At 40.5% G+C, this 20,185-nt stretch overlaps 1 protein-coding gene across 1 annotated transcript in view; it reads right to left on the bottom strand.

The window, feature by feature from the left end:
• CACHD1 (cache domain containing 1) overlaps positions 1–20,185 on the bottom strand; it is a 219,803-nt gene that overhangs the window by 10,284 nt on the left and 189,334 nt on the right. Inside the window, exons 14-24 of the mRNA XM_081307496.1 lie at positions 15,897–16,039; positions 15,041–15,222; positions 14,246–14,356; positions 9,804–9,926; positions 8,590–8,689; positions 8,384–8,500; positions 6,110–6,270; positions 5,675–5,761; positions 4,871–4,987; positions 3,560–3,711; positions 1,424–1,585 (exon numbers count right to left, since the gene is read on the bottom strand). Of these exons, the coding sequence (XP_081163622.1) occupies positions 1,424–1,585; positions 3,560–3,711; positions 4,871–4,987; positions 5,675–5,761; positions 6,110–6,270; positions 8,384–8,500; positions 8,590–8,689; positions 9,804–9,926; positions 14,246–14,356; positions 15,041–15,222; positions 15,897–16,039 (1,455 nt within the window). The remainder of the gene's footprint in view (positions 1–1,423; positions 1,586–3,559; positions 3,712–4,870; positions 4,988–5,674; positions 5,762–6,109; positions 6,271–8,383; positions 8,501–8,589; positions 8,690–9,803; positions 9,927–14,245; positions 14,357–15,040; positions 15,223–15,896; positions 16,040–20,185) is intronic.

Below are 20,185 nucleotides of genomic sequence, written 5' to 3' on the forward strand. Positions count from 1 at the left end.
TGATGGCTGGGTGACAGCATTCCATCAAGAATGAATCCTGGGCTGGGGGGATAGCTTAGTGGCAGAGCACTGGCACAGCACACGCACACGCACACGCACACACACACACACACACACACACACACCCAGAGGCAGTAGAGAGTTTCTATCTTGGGTGAAAATGAGCTGAACCCTTCCGTGCTTTTTTTTAATGAAAGAAGGAGCAGTAATCAAAAGGAGAACAAGAAGTGAATAAACAAGCCAAGCACAGTGGCACAGGCCTGTGACCCCAGAGACTAGGGAAACTGAGGCAGGAAGGTCTCAAGTTTGAGGCTAGGCTTGGCAACTAAAAATAAAAATATAAGAAGGGCTGGGAGTATAGCTCAGACGTCGAGCAAGCCTGGATTCTATCCCTAGTTCTACACTCAAGCACACAAACACATGTGCTCGCACACACTTACACACACACACACACACACACACACACACACACACTGAGGTTGATTTCTGAAGAAACAGGAGAAAAGAAGCTGATGGAGGTCAAATGATCTTTAATCCTCTACTATAGTGACAAAACAGAAACAACAGGGTCGAAACCAAAGACCTACCATGTTGATAAAATGGTGTTACAAATCCCTATAAAAGGCCAGGCACAGGTCACACTGGGATGATGGTCATCCTCAGCCTAGCCAAATCTCACCAAGGGTTGGTGCATTATCATTATCCCTGCTACAACAGAGATCATGGCCCCTTGGTCCCCTTCAGCTGCCGTCATAGAAAAGTCCAACCTCATTCCATTATTACTGCTGCCAGGGTGAGCTACCTTACCAGTTAACTTTATCTCCATGAGAGTCAGGCTAACACATCCCTGGGGCTTTAGGAGGAACAGGGATGGCCATTAATTGGCTTTGTCGCCTTCAAATGAGTAATACAGCATACTTAAAACTTGATATCTCAGTATCAAGGTCATGATTACAGATTTTTTTTTCCACTTGAATTTGATTACTTTTCCTGTTTTAAGAGATGTGATTATTCCAAGGTGTGCTCCTTCACTTCATATAATAGCAACTGCAATACAACAGATCCATGTTCTTGGCAACGGTGACGTGGGGAATCACCAGTGCATCTGACACAGAAAACTTCACACTCAGCCCTCCAGTTTCCTGGCTGTCTCACGAGAGGCAGGCCATAGTGGGCTTTTGTTGGTAAAAGAGAAGATTCAGGGATTTTTCTAGGGAATCAAAATGGGGCTTGCAGGGTTTAGGCATTAAAGAAAACAGGCTTTGGGGACTTTTGAGATGACCCCAAAGAAGCTAAGGATATAGTGCTGTCCTTGCAATTTCTTAAGAGACTTAACCAATTGGTCATTGTCCTTCCAGCCTTGGAACAACCCAAAGGAGGCAGCTGCCTCCTAGAGATGCACTGGGATTCATTCTGCACTCACCTTGGGCAGCAAGCGGAGACATATGCTGGTGACTCCGGCGATGAATCTGATGGCGGTAGGCGTACACAGCAAGGACCAGCACCATGATGCAGCCCATGATGCCTCCGGCCACAGGACCCACAGGTGCACTCTTAATCATGTTTAAGGTTATCACCTCGTCACCTTCAGCAAAGACACAAACACGTGTGTTGGTAGGAGGTGGGGATGGAAGGATGACGATGGATAGGAATGACAGAGTGGGAAGGGTTCTGATGAACAGTCGTGTGGTACTCTGAATTCTCCAAAAGACCCACCAGAATGTGGGAATAGAAGCTTGCTTTAGCTCCTGGTTCTAAAATGGTTGCAAACTGGAGCAAGAGCACAAAGGCAAGGACTGTTCAAGTGGATGCAAATCACTTAAATAGCACCCAGCGCTGTAAGAGCCCTAGCTCCTAGAAGAGGAGACCGTACTCAGCACAGAGGTAAGGGCAATGTGGGCCTCGCTGGGGGTCATGTCACCCATTCACTGAAACAAGGGACCGAGGCACAATAAATATGTGCTAAACAGACCAAATTTCAGAGCTTATGGGTTCCCTTTAAAGCGCTATTTGCTCTTTGCAGGTAGGAAATTGCAGGTGGACATAGAAAATAATTGCTTGGAGCACATGTGCCTCAACTATACTCCCAACTGGCCCCATGGCAACACATGAGCTCAAAAAATAATGTGGTGGGTAAGTCAAGGTATAGGTGGTCCTCAATCTCCTATGATTCAGCTCAGATTTTTCAACTTGATGATGACACAAAGCAATAACGCATTCAGCAGAAAATGTGCACTGCCTTTTGAATTTCCATCTTTTCCTGGGCTGGTGATATGTGGTGGGATACTCTCCCAGGACGCTGGGCAGCTGCAGTGAGCCCTGGTTCCCAGTCAGCCACATGGACTTGTGGGCAAACAACTGACACACAACCGTGTGCTGTGTTGCTAAGCTATGATGTTCAACAGGTTAAATGTATTAAATCCGGGCTGGAGATGTGGCTCAGCGGTAGCACACTTGCCTGGCATGCGTGCGACCCGGGTTCGATCCTCAGCACCACATACCAACAAAGATGTTGTGTCCACCGATAACTAAAAAATAAAATATTAGGTCTCTCTCTCTCTCTCTCTCTCTCTCTCTCTCTCTCTCTCTCTCTCTCTCTCTCCCTCTCTCTTTAAAAAAAAAATAAAAAATAAATGTATTAAATCCATCCTCTCTTAGGATAGTTTCAACTTACAGTGGGGTTTTCTGGGATGTAATCCCATCATAAGTTGAGTAGCATCTGTATTAATTATATTTGACTCAACTGTCAGCTAAGAATTAGGATTTGGTGCTAAATCCAGGAAGACTGAAAAAATATCTAATGAGGGAAATAGTGTCGTTGATGGTGTCTTCAAGGTCTTGGAGCCCAACTCCAGAGGCTCTCTTCCCTGTGGTGTTCTGTACCCTACCTGAAGCTACACAGGGGTAGGTTTGGCAGCTGCTGACTTGGAGGCCCTAAATACCGATGTGTAGCTTTAAGACTTCTGCCTTGTGAAAGCTGCAAGGGGAAAGGGAAATAAGAGGCTGCACTGGTCACTTCATGTCACTGGCCCCGCACTTCTGACAGCTAGAAGCACATTCACGCAGGCCTGGAGTTCAGGAAATCAGCCCTGTATTTCTCAGAACAAGCTTTAAAAAGGGAGGGAATTCCAGTATCTCAAAATCTGGCAGGTCATAGGGCTGCTTGCTGTCTCTGAACCGAATATCTAGCCAGCTCTGAAGGTAATTATGTGCCTTGGTTTTGTAACTAAAGACTACTGACAAAGGAATAGGGGAAATTGGGCAGAGAATTATTATTTTAACATGTTTCTGTTTTTCTGGGTATCGTGGCACACACCTGTAATCCCAGTTATTGTGGAGGCTGATGCCAGAAGATTACAGATTTGAGGCCAGACTGGGTCACTGAGGGAGGCTCTGTTTCAAAATAAAAAAGGTCTGAGGATGTATGTAGCTCAGTGGTAGAGCACCCCTGGATTCAATACCCAGAACCAATAAATAAAAAAAAGATTTTTGTCTTAGTATGTAGGTGGGAAAATGTGTATTTAAGAATCAAGTTACTTTGGGACCCCAATAAACATACCTATTGCTCCCATGTCATCAACATAGGGACTTTTGGCTCCCACGATGCCCCCAAAGCATTCCTTCTGTGGTGCACAGTAGGATTTGTCCAGGTGGGTCTTCCCGTCACTGTCCACCATACACCATTCACAATCCAGTACACCAAAACAGTCCCTGTCAGAGACAACACTTCATGTTCCAGAAAGCCGTGTGGGCGAAAGGCCACATGAGCCTGGGCACAGACAGTCCCCAGAGTTCAGTACTGACTTGTGCTGTGGATGACCTGCCTTTTCCTTTCTCTTTCTTTCAAAATGGGAACAGCAATAGTCTGCCTGGGGATAGCTGCTTTATGCCTCTTGACCACTCGGAAATGAGAGTAGTAAAACTGTTCTCTGTGTTTTAAATTATGACACCCACACATCATGGATTAGTGCAGGGTTATTCAAAATAATCCTGAAAAAAGACCAAATGAAAATGACCCAAAGGTTTCTTTGATTTTGGTCTAATATCCCCCATGTGTGTGGTCATTATTTAAAAAAAAAAAAAAAAGGAATAATCAAATAAGTTTAGGTAGGAAAACTGAGGCTGCTTAAAATGATTTTCTGCCAATTTCTTAGAGCCTTTAATATATTACATTCACAATGACTTTCTTAAGGGAGTGCTTCCCAAGCCTAATTAATGGGGGCTACTGCATAACATCCCAAATTAATCAGTCTGATGGCACACCCCTCCTCTGCTAGAGTATACAGCAAAAGCAGGGCTAGCTGTCCCCTGTACACACTCGCTCTGCTTAATTCAAGGGTAACCAAAGCTATAATGAACTAATCAAACACTCCTCCCACCTCCCCCCACTCCGGCTTAGTCAATCACAGCCACTATTTCCACGATGTTTAGTGCAGCAAATCCTAGGGAGGAGTGCAAAGAGAGCAGGGGACATGCAGCTCTTAGTTCTCCAAACTGCCATGAAGCAGACTTGCTTTCTAAGACAGGGAAGTTAACGAGCTTCAAAATATCACGCAGAGCCTTGAGGCTGTGTTCTGTTTCTGGATCCCAGGAGATTTTGCTCCCTTGCCTTGCTTCTTCACACCACATCTCCTCACCCTGTGTTTATTTCAAGATATATTTATTCCCAGCTTATGGTCAAATGCCAAATAGCTGTAACAAGCAGGAGCTGGAAAACATTTAATCTGGTGGACAAAAGGTGTCTAAAAAATCCATTTCAGATCAGAAAAACTGATATTCTTTTCAAAGCAGCAAGAATGGGAATGATCAAGTATTAGCTGGAAAAGCTCAGTGAGGCTGCTGGTCACCATTCCCTATGAGGTTTGCTTACCCACTTTCCATCCTCTGACTGCACCTGCTGTTGACACACTGGTGAAGGGAATCTTGTAGGCCAGGATCAATGGCTGTGTATGTTACTGGCTCCTGGTGGACCTCACAGCTTGGGTTTCTGTGTAAGAAGCAAGTCTGGAGGTTAGGACTATATCACCCACATTCCAAACTCATCATGCCCTGGTTCTTGACAGTGGTCAGACAAATCTGAGTTTGAATTCTGGCTTTTCCACTTAATGTAACCAATTATTTAACTACCTGGGCTTCAATTTGTTTATATTTATGTACAATAGAACATACACACACACATAATAAAATTATAAACCTTCAACATAACAGGAAAGTAAAAAATTAAAAGTGAATATAATCTCTCTTGCTCAATCTCTTCCTCAGTCTTACTTTTCTGAGGTTCTCATTGTTAGCAACACAATAAGGACACTTTGTTTTTCTATACCTAAACAGATATGAGAATCACAGGGCTAATTACAAAACTAAGTGATTTAATGTGTTAAAGTACCTAACACATGGTATATACTTAGTAAAATGCTCATTTTTTTTTGTACACAGCACTGACAATTTTCATATTTTTACAGTATTTAAATTTAACCTCAAAGCATACATCATTGGAAATCTGGCATATTGAACAGGTTCATCATTGGAATGAATCATTTTTGTATACCCCAACCCAAACCAAATCCAGAGGAAACCTCGTAGCATTTTGTACATAGTTATGTGTACATTTATAAGGAGATCATATATCATATGTACACACACACACACACACACACACACACACACCTCTTACCGATTCTCTGCATTGGTGAGGTTGCCAGTACACTCATTGACCTCTAGGGGGCACTCACAAGGGCATTCACATTCATTTTGTTCCATTCTAAAAAGCAAAGGAAAAGTTACTAGGCAGAGGGTCATTGACAATCGTATATTGTATATGCACTGTAGAAGTAAAATGATGAAACCCTTTGCCAGTTAAAATGAGAGTTAAAATAAAAAAGTGGTGACCAAAGTTTTAAATACTCAATTGGCCTTGGTCCAGTGCCCCATGGACAACAATGTTGCAAACAATATAGCTCTAAATGTTTCTGTAACTGTGACTTTCTTTTTCCTCAGGACACATATCTGCCTATTCTGTTCATTGTTCGTATGCTATTTTGAATGACTGGCATCAGTTAAATTTTTAAACAGTGTGGGGAACAGAGAGTATGACCCATGGCATTTTTACCGGTGACAGTTGAGACAGAGTCGGTCCACCATGCTGCAAGCACAGAAGGCAAGTGAGTCGCATGTCTCATTGACAATGCCAACAAATGCATTGGTTCCTGGGATCCTCGCCAGTCTGTATTTAGAACAGTGGCTGCCGTGCACAAGGTTTGTCAAATCCCCCTATAGAACAATCAAGGTGTCAGCAGTGACAGACAGTAATGCAAAGACTCAGTCCTACCTTGGTAAAAACAACCCTTCAACCATCTGCTGAAAACAGCTTCAAATAAAACTTTGTTGTAAAAGTAGTACACAGTCACTGTTAAAATATGGGGAAAAATTACTCACTTCCATCAGTCAGACATAATTTCCATTTATCACCTGCAAACATATTATGTAATATTTTAATCTATATCTATACCCCAAAACACATTTTTATAGCTGATTGGATAATCTTTTTAAAAACACATAACAATATGTCATAAAAATGAAAATTTTAAGAAGCAATAAAAGATGACTTTCAGGTAAGGAATAGCTTAAAATTTATTCAAAGGCAAACCCAATTAACCACATAACAGATTTCTTTCCCTTGGTTAACAAACCTTTCTCCCAGAGTGATATAATATTTAAAAACTAAAGTCTCTTTAAGAGGCTAGTTTGCTGCTTTCAGAATATTGAAACAATCTAACTAAAGTAGGTATCTCCTTTTTTTGCTCCATAACAAGCAAATTTGGGATAGCCAGATGATTGGATGGCCAGATTTGTTCATTATATTAAAAAGCCAAAGACTCAAAAGCATGTTCTAAAGTTGTGTATAACCATTTTCCTGCATGTGTCATATACCCCAAGGCAAATGAATGCCTGTCTGCAAGCTATTCATTGCCTATATGAGTGCGCTGAGGAGAAGCCTAACTCTGAGAATCAGAGCACTGCGTGAGTTCTTAGGGGTTTAGAAGCATTTTTCACTATATGGATGATGCACACCTCTGGAGTGTGTGCAATAACACAGGCTTCCCATCCTGTTAGCTCCAATAACCAGGGGTGCTCCAATTCTAACTTGGTCCCTTAAGAAATTATTCTAATTCACATTGACATGTTTCTACCTGAGTATATTGGCTTTGTCTACCCAAAACTCTGAAAATCATTGCACAAATAATATAAGGCACACAGAAAAAGCCAGATTTTCCTATGACAACCTTCCAGCCTCTCTCTGACCACTCCTCAAGTTTGTCAGTGTCCCCCCAAAGAGAATGCTGCTCAAAATGGTATGGGGTCTGAATGGGGTGGTAATGATCTCCCTTGCTTTGCAGAGTTAATAAATTAACTACCTGAAAAAAATGCATATGCATTATTAATATATTCACTTTTTAAACTCCTCTCTTCTGTACAATTGCTTTTTGTAATCAACTCTTTAACACTTAGTTTAAGATTTTCAACTTAACCCACTACATTAAAAAATTATTTTTAACCTTGCATGGTGGCACATGCCTGTAATCCCAGTGACTTGAAAGGCTGAGTCAGGAGGGTTCCAAGTTCAAGACCTGTCTCAGCACTTAGTGAGACCCTGTCCAGAAATAAAAAATAAAAAGGGCATGGGATGCAGCTCAGTGGCAAAGCATCCCTGGATTCTATCCCCAGTACAAAAAAAAATTAAGTTACATATTTAATGATACTTACTCTAAATTAAAAACTTTCTGTGAATAACTTCTTGAATGTTAATTCTATTTCCCTATCATAATTGCTCCCAATTAGGATTATTTTTTACATATTAGTAAGAATGTCCTTAAGATATTTAACCACAACCAGGTATATTTTGCAGCAACTCAAATTATGCAGAGTATTCTAAGGGCAAAAAGGAATTATTTTCAGGTGATTTGCATAACAGTTCCCATCTAACAGGGTGGTGATCAAGAACTGACTCAAAGTGGCCTTAGGAATTTAAGGAGACAGAGTGATCTCTGTAAGACAGGAAGAGATGAGCACATGGTGCCACATATATTTATACAAGTGTGTGGGAAAAGGCTTCAGCAGATATTTCAAAGGGAAAGATTGGGTGAGTCTTCAAACAAACAAAACCAAAACAAAATACCAACTGTGAGACTTTAAAAAAATTCCCTGCTCTACCCTGGGCTTTCTATCTCACATTTATCTAATCAGGAGCTGGACTAAGATTGTGTTCCATCCTGTAATTCTAAGGCAATGAAAGAGGCAAGAGCAATATTCAGACATTAACCCATTTTTCCATTTCATATCTTGTAAAAGGTTGGTAAATGAGAGTGCTAAGGAATCAACTTACCACAAGGCTAGTGTTGAATTTATAAAACCTCTGGACTGTTCGGTCACTAAAGCTGTTGCACAGGTTTTTCTTTACAAAGTTGGGGTGGTTCAGGATATCATTTGCTACCAGGGGCTCCTAATAAGACCAAACAGAACAGAAGACAATGCCATGGAATGAGGTGTAGGCTGCTGGAGAACTGAGCTTATCAGCTTTGCAACAAATACCTTGTGGGTGATGTGCTGCTGTTCCACAGGTGCATGTCCTTTGGGGTCAATGAGAGTTGGATGTGCCACCAGATAACCCCTGTCCTCCATTATGAAGCATCTGTACCAAAACAAGTGATGTTCATTCACGTGAGCTGCTCTTCTGTGCTTTCAGAGAGCATTTACCTTGCTAGCCCTGAAACAAATTGCATTTATTTCAAGTTCTCAACAAATACTCATTGAAAAAAAATGTAGGCAGGCTGGCTGGTATGTAGATAGATACTTTATTTTTGAGGTGGTGGACTGCCTGGGATGCAGGATAAGGTCAGAGTTAAACCATCCTCTGTGGTCACCTACTTATTTCATATAGAATGTACCCACTTGATCCAAGCATGATGAACTGAGAAGACCTTTTGCAAGGATATATGTGATTTGAGTATTTATAGGCATGAACTTCAAAGAAACCATATAATTTATCTTTTCAATGATAATCATATATAAAATAAAACATTCTTGGGAAATATAAACTCTATTTTATAAAAACATTATATAAGCAAAGCTAGAACTGCTTTAATCAAGGCTACATTATGCTTTATTTTATTCTACATTAGTTATATCACTTTGCCAGGAATCCTGCACTTCCCCATTAAGGGCCAATGTGAAATTCAGCCCTGACATGAAGTACGGACCATGAGATTGAACTAAGAAAGCTATTTTTAAAGCAGCCTGCATTAAATCAAGGGAATGCCCTTGCTTTGATCAGACATGTTCTTTTGAAATTCAGGAGGCAAAGACTTTTAGTTCCATGAGCATCTTTCTGGGGAAATGTAAAAGGAGCAGTCTAAGCAGCTGAAATTTCACAAGGACTTTGGTTTAATGACTAAGTTAACATCAAAAGTACTACTCAAGAGTACCCTCCGGTCTTTCTAGTACCAAAGATATGGGAAACCTCTAATTACTGACTTCTAGGGAAACAAGAGCTTTTGGTGCATCTGTGCCAGTTACTCATCTTGTTACGTGCAGCATCTATTTGTCTAAATCATCTTAGAGAAAGGAAAGATGAGAAAAAGGAGAAAAATCTTTTCAATATAAGGTTCTTAATAGAACACCCAAACCATGATCTCGACTTCTTATCTTGACCATATCTATGTAGTTGCCATTTATCTGGAGATATCTGACAGCTGTTTCTTTTTATTTTAGCAGTAGACGGGAAACAGTGTCCCTAAGGGGCTTACCTTATTTTGTTGCCACCATCTTGGTTACAAACTGGTAATAGGTCCATCAGAACCTTGTAGAAGTATCTAAGTGTAAAGTCAATGCCCATCACAGCCACAGTGTGCCCGGAAGACAGCTGTGTACTTCAAGTGAAAAAGATTAATGAGGACAAGAGGCATGGCTTATTTAAGCATAAAAGATTTGTTCAGGGGCTGGGGTTGTAGTTTAGCGGTAGAGCACTTGCCAAGCATGCGTGAGGCACTGGTTTGATTCCCAGCACTGCATATAAATACATAAAATAAAGGTCCGTTGACCACTAAAAATATTTTTTAAAAAGAGATTTGTTCAGTAATAGGGACGTTGTACAGTATCAGAAATACATTGCTACTGTTCTTCCCCACTTCCCATGCCTGTAAAAACTAAGTAACTGATTTACTATAACTTGATATTTCATGAGAGAAAACGTTAAGACTTAAGATATGACTTTCTGAATAAGACCAGTCCCAAACACAGGCAGTGGCGGAATGTGGCTAGCCCTGACGCCACATGTGTTCAGGGAGTGGCTAGACTATTTGGCAAAAATATAGGTACATAGGTATCCCACTGGGAGGTTGGATGCTTGGCTATTATGCAATTCCCTTACTTATTTCCTTCATTTTGTAGATAAGGAAATGAAGATCCCAAAGGCTGACCCGACTGGTGTAAGGTCACACAGAACTTGGTAGAACAATGTCTACTCTAGTTTTCTTTCTACAATGCTAAGGTTGACTCTACTCAAAGCACAGTTTATATTTAAGAACTAGACTCTCTTGGTTCATCCACCAGTGCTTTCTCCATTCTACCAAGTTACTTTCAGAAGGAGGAGAGCTGTGGAAGAGAAAGTTGAGCAGCATGACATGGCGCTAACTTTTTAAGTACACAGGAAGTCAAATCCTGGTCCTGATGGCTTCTGTTTAGGTGACTCCTGGGATGCTACTGAGACTTTCCACACTTCGGTTCTCTCATCTGAAAATGGAGGCCTAACTGGACCTGCTTCATAAACCTGTTATTGAGACTCCATAAGAGAGCGCATTTGTAGTGCTTAGCGAGCTGCCTGACAGAAAAACACCCCATAAGGAGGAGTTACTCAGAAGAAAGCAAAATTGTGAGTTTAAGCCCTCAGACCTGGGTTGAGAATGAACTTATTTCTCTTTCAGAGAAAATACACTTTAAGAAATTGCTAGATAATATCAGAAGTGTGGACTTCTCATCTGGTTTTTTAATTGGAGGGGCCTGGGTCCCTTGACCCTTTTGCACTCTTCTGATTAGAATTTGCAGGGTTTACCCAGAATGGGACTTTTAAGAATCTATCATTTATCATCATCTACTGGTCTGATTTCTTTTCTTTTAAAAAATTTTTAGTTGTAGATGAATACAAAACTTTGTTTTATTTATTTATTTATTTATTTATTTATTTTTATGTGGTGCTGAAAACAGAATCATTGCCTCACATGTTCTAGGCAAGCATAATACCACTGAGCTATAACCCCGCCCCTGTGTGATTTCTTTATACAGAAAATACCGAACAGAAACCTTAGTTATTTCTCATAGCAATCTTATGAAACATTACCAGTTTAGGAACACTGAAGCTTGGGGAGATGTGGGATTGTGAATGTGGGATGTTTTGGGATAAATTGATCTTATTTTTAAACTTTCTCTGTATGATTACTATCTGCTCCAATATGATCAATATGAAGTAACAGCACGCATCTTGCCTATCTATGCCATTCTATGTCTGGATTCATATCTTTACCTGCATTTCAGATTAAATATACTGTTACCATAGCAACTCATAAGGAATTTCATAGAAAAAAATCCAACCAAACCTACATTTCTAAGCACAACAGACTAGGCTGTTCACAATGCTTGTATGAGCTTTTCGCTGCCCAAAACACACGTGACCAGTCCCTAAATCAATGACTATACTTCATTTCTAGCAGCATTATCATTCTCCAAGAATGCAAAGCTACATTCTTAGTCCCCTGAGCATGCTTATGGAAGAACTGCAACAGAGTAACTGACAAGTGAGTGTTGAATTAGAAAACCCCTCACCTAACTCTCAGCCACACCACTTCTGAAAACCAAGGGTGAATAGGAGTACTTTACAACAAGCTGAATATTAGCTAAAGCTCTCTCTTTTGACCTGTTAAAATGCCGCAAATTTAAAGGGCGAATAGTATTATAATAAAAATAGCTGCCATTTGGGGGGACTTGCCATTGTCGAGTACAGTGCTAAGCACTTTTCTTGCTTTACCTACAGTTCTCATTGCATCAGTTCAATATGGGCATTATTATATCTGTTTTACATGAGGCTCAAAGAGGTTATGGAACATAATAATAATGAAAGTGAGATTTATTGAGTCCTTACCATGAACCAATACTATTCTAAAAGCTTTATGTGTTACATGTTATTTAATTCTTAAAATAATTAGTTGAAATAGTTCCTGATATTCCTCTTTCCTAGGTGAGGAAACAAAGTCAAAAAAGTTTGAATTTGGTTCTCAAATTGATACAGGAGGCCCAAATCACTGCATTACTTTTTGTACCTTTGCAAAGCCCATCTATTAATAGATCCACAAAGCCAGTGTTGCTTTGAGCACCAGAAGCTGACTTGCAATCTAAACTACATTGAATAAAAAACACACAGCTTTAAATAGTAAAATCACACTCAGCTAAGGAAAATATTCAAATGGTGAGAAATATGGACTGCATATTTTGCTGGGCAAAAGCAGATACTTATTCATTTAGGGACTTGGTGGACAGAATCCAGGATTAAATGGCCATTTCTCTCATTGAACTTAATATAGGTTAAGCATACATTATAAAAGCAACTAGAAGGGATATTTAAACCCAGGCTTTTCTAATTTGAAAGTTCATCAGATTTCCATCATGCTTCATTTGGACAGACATCATACATGTTTGTACATCAACCAAATCAAAATTCTTCCATTCATCCAGATCTCCCCCACAAAACATGCATATAATATACACAGACACAAGCATCCAAACTGTCTCTCCCTCGCCCTTCCCAACCAAAAGAACACTACACAGAAGGAAAAGCCAATGACTCCAGGTATAGAGGTGCCAACTGGGGGAGCAAAAACCTGGTTTTAATTCTCCTCACTGTAACAGCACCTTAAAGAGCCCAGCTCTGGCCTATTTTATTCTAATCAAAGACCAAGGTGTATGATGTCCTCTTAAAGAAACAGAATTTGCTCACTTCTCCTCCATCAATTGGAATATATGGGAAGGATGAAAGGTTTCACTAGTCTGATACTTACAGGTATATGCCCCAAATACACCTAGTCTGTTAGCAGAAACACTTAGGGATCTGTTCTAAATAAACAAGTGCTTACTTGTTTATAATGTGAAATATTATGTTATGGGAGCAGCTGACAGAGTCAAATAGATACTATGCCCTACAAAAGAACCAACATTTGGCTAGCTGCAAGGCTCTGCTTCCCACTGAGACCCAGGCCATGATATGGAAATTCCACACCACACTGCTTTCCAGTTCCTACTCCCAGTGAACCTGCATTAGAGGAATTCTACTGAATATCTATCATTTTATAGATAACGAGCGCCAGTGAAAAGCATAAATTAAGCAAATAAAAAAAATCTGTCTCCTATAAATTTTAAGGCATCATTACAGGTACCAGTCAAAATATGGTCTTTCTTGGTTGCTGTGAGGAAGCAGTTATTTGTATAATGAACGGATTAAAACAATGTGTGTGACTTGCCTCTCCACCCAATGTTTTACTGACATTTGTAGCTTAAATATTGAAGCCTCAAATTGCAGGATCTATAAAACAATCTAAATATATCTATAGTGATATTGACATCATGTAGTATTCTGGGAAAATCAATTTTCAAAGAGCCATTTTATTTTTCAAGAGACAGTTTCAAGGACAAGTAAAAAAAACAAAACAAAACAAAAACTCATATTACTCTAAAGAGTTAGATCCAAATACAAGAGGTAATAAATTTGATGTCTTAGCTTCTTTTTTCATTTAAAAAAATGTTCCTTTGCTTGGAGAACACTCTGGCAGTGAAAGATGTAATGCTCCTGCTGACATTTAACCCGTGTAAAAGTGGCATTTCGACAAACTGCTCTATTGACTCTAACGTCCTTTTCTTTTTCATAGACATCACCATGGCTGCCAAGAACAGGGCTGAGAGCTTTTCATCAACTTAACTGAGGTGTTAACCTCATGAGGGGGGAACTAGCCCCATTTTACAGATGTCAGGGGGAAGCTTGGGCAATCCAAGGTGACACAGCTGCAGAAGATATTCAAATTCCAGCTTGCCTCACTTCAAAGGTCATGCTTTTGCCATTATTTGAATTGTCTCCTATTCTATTTGAATTTTAAAAATATCCTTGATGGATTTAAAGAAACGACTAAAAAATTAATTAAAATATTACCTGGATGAATGAATTGTGTGACTGATTGTCACAACATAGCCAGCTCCTCCAACATCTAGGTAAGGGCCAGTCAAAGAAATCAATCCTGGATTAGCTACAGCATGGAGATACCTAATGGAGCCCAAAGAAAGTCATGTTATTTTAGGTATGAATAACTACTTGGTCAATTTCAAAGAAAAGTGAACCTGCAAGACTAAAAAAGTCTACTATCAGTTTGTGCTTATGTTACCTTAAAATTCAAAAGGATTCTTAGTTTTTATGTCTGATTGTTGCATTAAGTTTCAGAGAATCTGAAATTCTGAAAATCTGTCTCCTATAAATTTTAAGGCATCATTACAGGTACCAGTCAAAATATGGTCTTTCTTGGTTGCTATGGGGAAGCACAGTACATAGTTGAACTGAAGGCAGTATATAGCTGTGTTCATTTTCCACAGGTCATACATGAGCTATAACTGGATGCCATAAAGGTGTGTGGTAAAAATGCAGCATACCCACTAAGGACCACACACTGCGCACAAGGTAGGAATTAAACAAATATGAGGTGTTGAAATGGCCAAGCCCAGAGCATGTCAGCCTCAGGACTTCACTGAGGAGATAGAAACATTATAGGCAGAGAGAAGACATGAAGTTGTGATGCTACGTTAAGAAAACCATTCAAAGACAATTTCTCCCCCACCTTCCAAAGTGTCTTCTTTAATGTGATTGCCTGAAGTTGCTTTATTGTGTGTACTTATCATGTCTCTCCAGGATGGGGGGGGGGGGTCAGTGCTGACAATGGAGGCCCCTCGAACTCACCACTGTCTCCTAGTGGGATCAAATGCTTTGTCCATGAGGGAACCAGGATAAATTCTGAGGACGCCATTGGGCGTTGCTATGTAACGGCGGACAATGTAAGTGTTCAGGCTACTCATTTCCATTTGTGTCATCCATTCATCTGTGACGTGGCTGGTAGCCATTACTTCATTTCTGACAGAGAACTGGGAAAACAAAGGAAGGCATAGCAGGGCTCCTTTAAAACTCACATGAAAAGACCGCGGGCCGCTGGCAGGGCTTCCCAAGGCTCTCTCGCAGAGAAGCCAAACCCAATTACTTCTTAAAAATCTTTCCACAGCAGACGGATGCAGCCAAACTTGGCAAAAACAAAAGCTTACAGAAATCTAGTCAAGGGATATGTGACTACTCGGTGTTCACCCCAGCTAGGCAGTCTGAGTTTTAGAGGAAAAATCTTGGGATGTAGCATTAAAGACTCATACACCAACAGCCTCCTCTGCTCCAAATCTTTGCTCTTCTGAGTGTCATATTTATCTTGACAGACAGCAGGGGCACTTTACTTCTTTCCCCTGGGAAAGTGGGGGTGGGAAAATCTCACTGGTCTCTTAATCACACACCCCCTACCCCGACCCTGGAAACCTCCAGTGCATCTGAGACCTGAAACAGATTCTTCATGTGGCCCACAGGGCTTCTTAATCCATCAAAAGGGTCAACACTGACCAGCCTCCCCTGGGCCACCCACTCCGCCTTTCTGGCTCTCCAGCCGAGAGAGAGGCCCAGATGCAAAGCTTGGCTTCACACTTCAAAGGGTCACTGCCAGCACTCCCTCCTGGGCCCGTAGAGGGGTGCGCCAGGAACGGGGCCCCACGCCAAAACTCACTTTGAGCCCTGGGTTAGCAATGAGGCGGGTGTTGTCACTGAGATAGGCTGTGTAATGCTCCACCATGCGCTTTGTCTCTGGCTGGCTGAGGTGTTCATAGGGGGAGGAGAAGCTGCCAGCAGACAGCATGACAGTTGGACTCTCTGAAAGAGAAGCAAATAAAGCAGTCCTGAGAACACAGGACTTCATCTCAGGCCGGAACAAAAGCATCGCTCAGGCTCTGCCAATCCGTCTGCTACGGTGGCTTAACGTCTTCCATAAGGCAACAAAGAGCTTGACTCTGAGAGCAGCAAAGAAGGGAAAAGCCACATTCTCTCCCTTCAGGGAGCTTATGGTCCTAAGAGTGAACAGAACAGGTACATGCACAAATAAGTTCAGGAGCTGCAGGTGGAAAGTCTTAAATGCACCTCAGATCTACATATAACATTTTGTATTTATTAGGAAGGAGGCCACTGTGTATGACATGGAGCCAGACTACACTGGATCTGGGCTCCATGTGTGATGCCACAACGCTGGAAAGGTTGTGATCCAGGTAACATTTTTCTCATCTGTGAAGGGAGGATCAATAGGAGCATCAATTCTATACTTAGAGTGAGAACTAAATGAGTTAATAGCTGTAAAGCAAAGGAGACAATAATGTAAACCACACAGAACAGTGTTTGGCACTGGGCAAGTGCTTGGTAAGTGCTTGCCATTATTATTCATAGCAGAATTATTATTTAGGAAGAAGGAAAGATGACACAGTAGAAAAATGCAGGAATCAAATTAAGAAGTTATTCTCACAGATGGTACAGCCAAATTTGATATAAACAAGAGCTGTAGAAATAGAACAGTCAATATACACATATTTAATTATTGATGCTTACAGGAAAGGCACAGTTCCTTATTTAAGACAAAAATCCTTGCAATGAGTTACAGTATGAAACAAAAACTTGAAACCCTTGGGATTTTCTAAGGTTCAGTCTTACCATCTCTCTTTTTCTGACCTGGGGAGAGAACCAAGGGCCTTTTGCATGCTGGGCAAGTGATCTACCACTGAGCTACATCCCCAGCTCTTACTATATTTGACCTATCTCATTTATATTTGTGGGTCATTTTCTAAACCTTTTGTTAGTAGTCACACATGGTGTCTGGTTCCTCATAGCCTGGTAATCTTTGACTGTGCTGGGCATTATTTTAAAAAACTAATTCAGGGCTGAGGGTATAGCTTAGTCAGAGAGTGCTTGCCTAGCATGTGCAAGGTCCTGGGTTTAACAGCCAGCACTGAGAAAACAAACAAAAAAGACAAAGCAATAACAAACAGCACTAATTTGGGGAAAGAACTTGAAGTTTTAGAAGATGAGAGTGTCTTCCTCCAGAGGAGATGGTTGTTTGATTCTGCCACGGGCCATGCTACCAGATGAGGCAGGGAGGGTTCCAATAAAGAACCAGGATACTGGCCCAGCATGACACTGTGACTTTGGTATTTCACTATCCCCTATCTTATTTTCAAAAAGTAATTAAAGTTTAAAGTTTCCCATTCCACTCAGACAATGGAATCCCACAAGGCAAGGCCTGACTCTCAGCCCCTCTCACACTACAGATGCAGCTTTTCTGGATCTCTGTGGGGGCAAAAAAGACTGGTTCTATTTAGTAGAGGCTCCACCTTTTGGGGACCCTGGATTTGATTTCAATCCCTCTTCCTAGCCCTACCTAAAGGGCTGGGGCTGTAGCTCAGTGGCAGAGCACTTGCCTAGCATGTGTGAGGCACTGGGTTCAATCCTTAGCACCATATACAAATAAAATAAAGGTATTCTATCCATCTACAACTACAAAATAAAATAAAATAAAAACAGAAGCTACATAAAGGAGAATTTCATTTCACAGCTCTTTCTTCTAGGTTGGGAAATATGTGTACCACTAAAGTGGCTTTAAGAGCTGCTCTTTCCTCTGGGTTTGTATCTTCTCCTAGGTTTTGGCTCAGTAATTCCTCACTATCGTGCTATTTTAGTGTTTTTCAAGAAGATTTTAATCTTGGATTATGTCTTAATCCAGGATTATTAGTTGTCCTCAATAGGATGGGTCCAAGTTACCATTCTCAGACAATGTGGCTTCTCATTTGTTTCTCATTTAATTCTCATGATGTCTTCCTAGGGCATCTTGGGAGGTTCTTATATTAACGATAAATAATCAAAGAGGAAAAAAAATAGAAGATTGTGAAGACTAGGCTGTTCAGCAGCATGCTTTAGATTTAGGTGCAGACACTCTTGTGGTCTGTCCATGCAAGGATGGCCAGAAAGACAGAGAGGATGGCTCCTAAGCTCAAAAAATTTTGGATCTGGTCAGAGGCTCAGGAATAAGAACAATAGAGGAAAACCACAGTGAAAGAAAAACACAATATAAGATGTATCAAGGCATACACATGCTTCAAAGTCAGAAGAGCTGCAGAAGGGGCCCGAGTGAAGAGAAGAGACACCCCAGGAAGGGGCCCTTTCATGTAGCAATAGAGACTGGCTCTTTAGAAAAGGCTGATACAGTAAGACGGATGGAACATAAAAGAAGAGAAAGCTTTATGTCAAAGAGGTAGACATATATACTTATATAAATACTTGCATACAGCTTTAACTACCTCTGATGATGTGCGCTCAAAAAATTCTTGGTCCTTTTGTGCATCAAAAAAGATTATACTTCTATCACTCTTCTTAAGGCAGCTCTGACATATTTGATACTTTGCCTCAAAATCTTTAATTCATCAATGCAATAAGATAGAAGTCACTTTGCCATAATTTCCCACATTTTCCACTCCTTTTTTTTATTGTATTTTAATTATCTTGGGTCATTTTATTGCTAACTGATCCTAAGGTCTACCTATGTGACCTGGGATCAGTCAATTAATCTTATGAACAGTGTTTAAGTTGATGAACTCTACATTGCTGGGAAATAGCACAGGGAAAGGCAGTGGTATTTAGTTGAAAAGCAGTACAATCCACAAATGTAATTAAAACAAATTTCCAGGTACCATATTAAAAAGGCAAAAGGTCATTCCATACATATTTTATTTAAATTGATTTAAATAAAATACGTATGGAATTCAGTTTTTCAAAACTATAACCATTTTAATATGTAATCCATATAAAAAATTAAGTGTGCATTTCACATATACCTTGATTTGGACTAGCCTCTTTCTATGTGCTTAATAGCTACATGTGGCTAATGCTGCCAGATTGGAAAGGGTAGCTATGAGGGATTATCCAAAGGAAATTTTAAAGATCTAGGCACAAACATCTTTCTTACCGAGAAAACTGCTGCACTGTACTATCCCAAATTTCAGATCATTTTTACCAGCAATAGAATTTAGCTAACTGACTCAGAACTTGGAAGAGTCATGTCCACATTACCTTTTCAGTCAAGCATTTCTTAAAACTATGAAGTCAAGCATTTCTTAAAACTATTATACCCTTTTCATATATAAACAACCATAACCCCCAAAACCTAAATTAAACAAACAAATCAACCCAGCCTTCTTTCACCAACACCCAGCTCTAATTGGTGGACTGTGTCACAGAAGAGATCATGTGGTCCAGTCTGCTCTTCTGATCTCATGTTCAGAAGGAATTTTCTAAAATGGAATCTAAAGGAGGAATCTAAACTTGAGTGCTCTGATTTGGAATCTAGAGTGGGTGGGGATGGCTCTCCTCAATCCTCTTCCAACCTATGTCCTCTCTAACTCTGTTTGCCAGTTATGATTCTTAGTTTTAAGTCTTTTGAATCCTAAGTATTTTCCACAGGGAAAAAGAGAATACCTGTTTACTGTACTTTGAGAGTCCCATGGTATATTGTCACAAAGGCCTCGGTTATATGTCTGACATACTGCAGAATGGCAGGCCAGAGGTACACGAGTCAAATCTCAGGATGGCCAACAGAAATATAAAAAAGTGCTCATCAGGGAAATGCAGGTTCAAACCACAATGAGGTGTCACCTCACTCCAGTGAGAATGGCTAACGTCAAGAAGACAAAGGATAACAAGTGCTAGCGAGGACATGAAGAAAGGGGAACTCTTGCCCACGGTTGGCGGTAATGTCAATTAGTCCAACCATTATGAAAACGCTATGGAGGTCTCCCACAAAATTAAAAGGAGAAGTACCTAAATAAGAACCATCATATAAGCCTGGGTATGTATCTAAATGGAGTGAAATCAGTCTGTTAAAGAGACATCTGAATTCTCATGTTAATTATAGCACTATCCACAAGAGCCAAGATAGGTAACAACTTAAGTGTCCATCAAGAGAATGTGGTACATATATACCAT

This window comes from Spermophilus citellus (assembly GCF_964194105.1).
Source record: "Spermophilus citellus genome assembly, chromosome: 9".
NCBI lineage: Eukaryota > Metazoa > Chordata > Mammalia > Rodentia > Sciuridae > Spermophilus > Spermophilus citellus.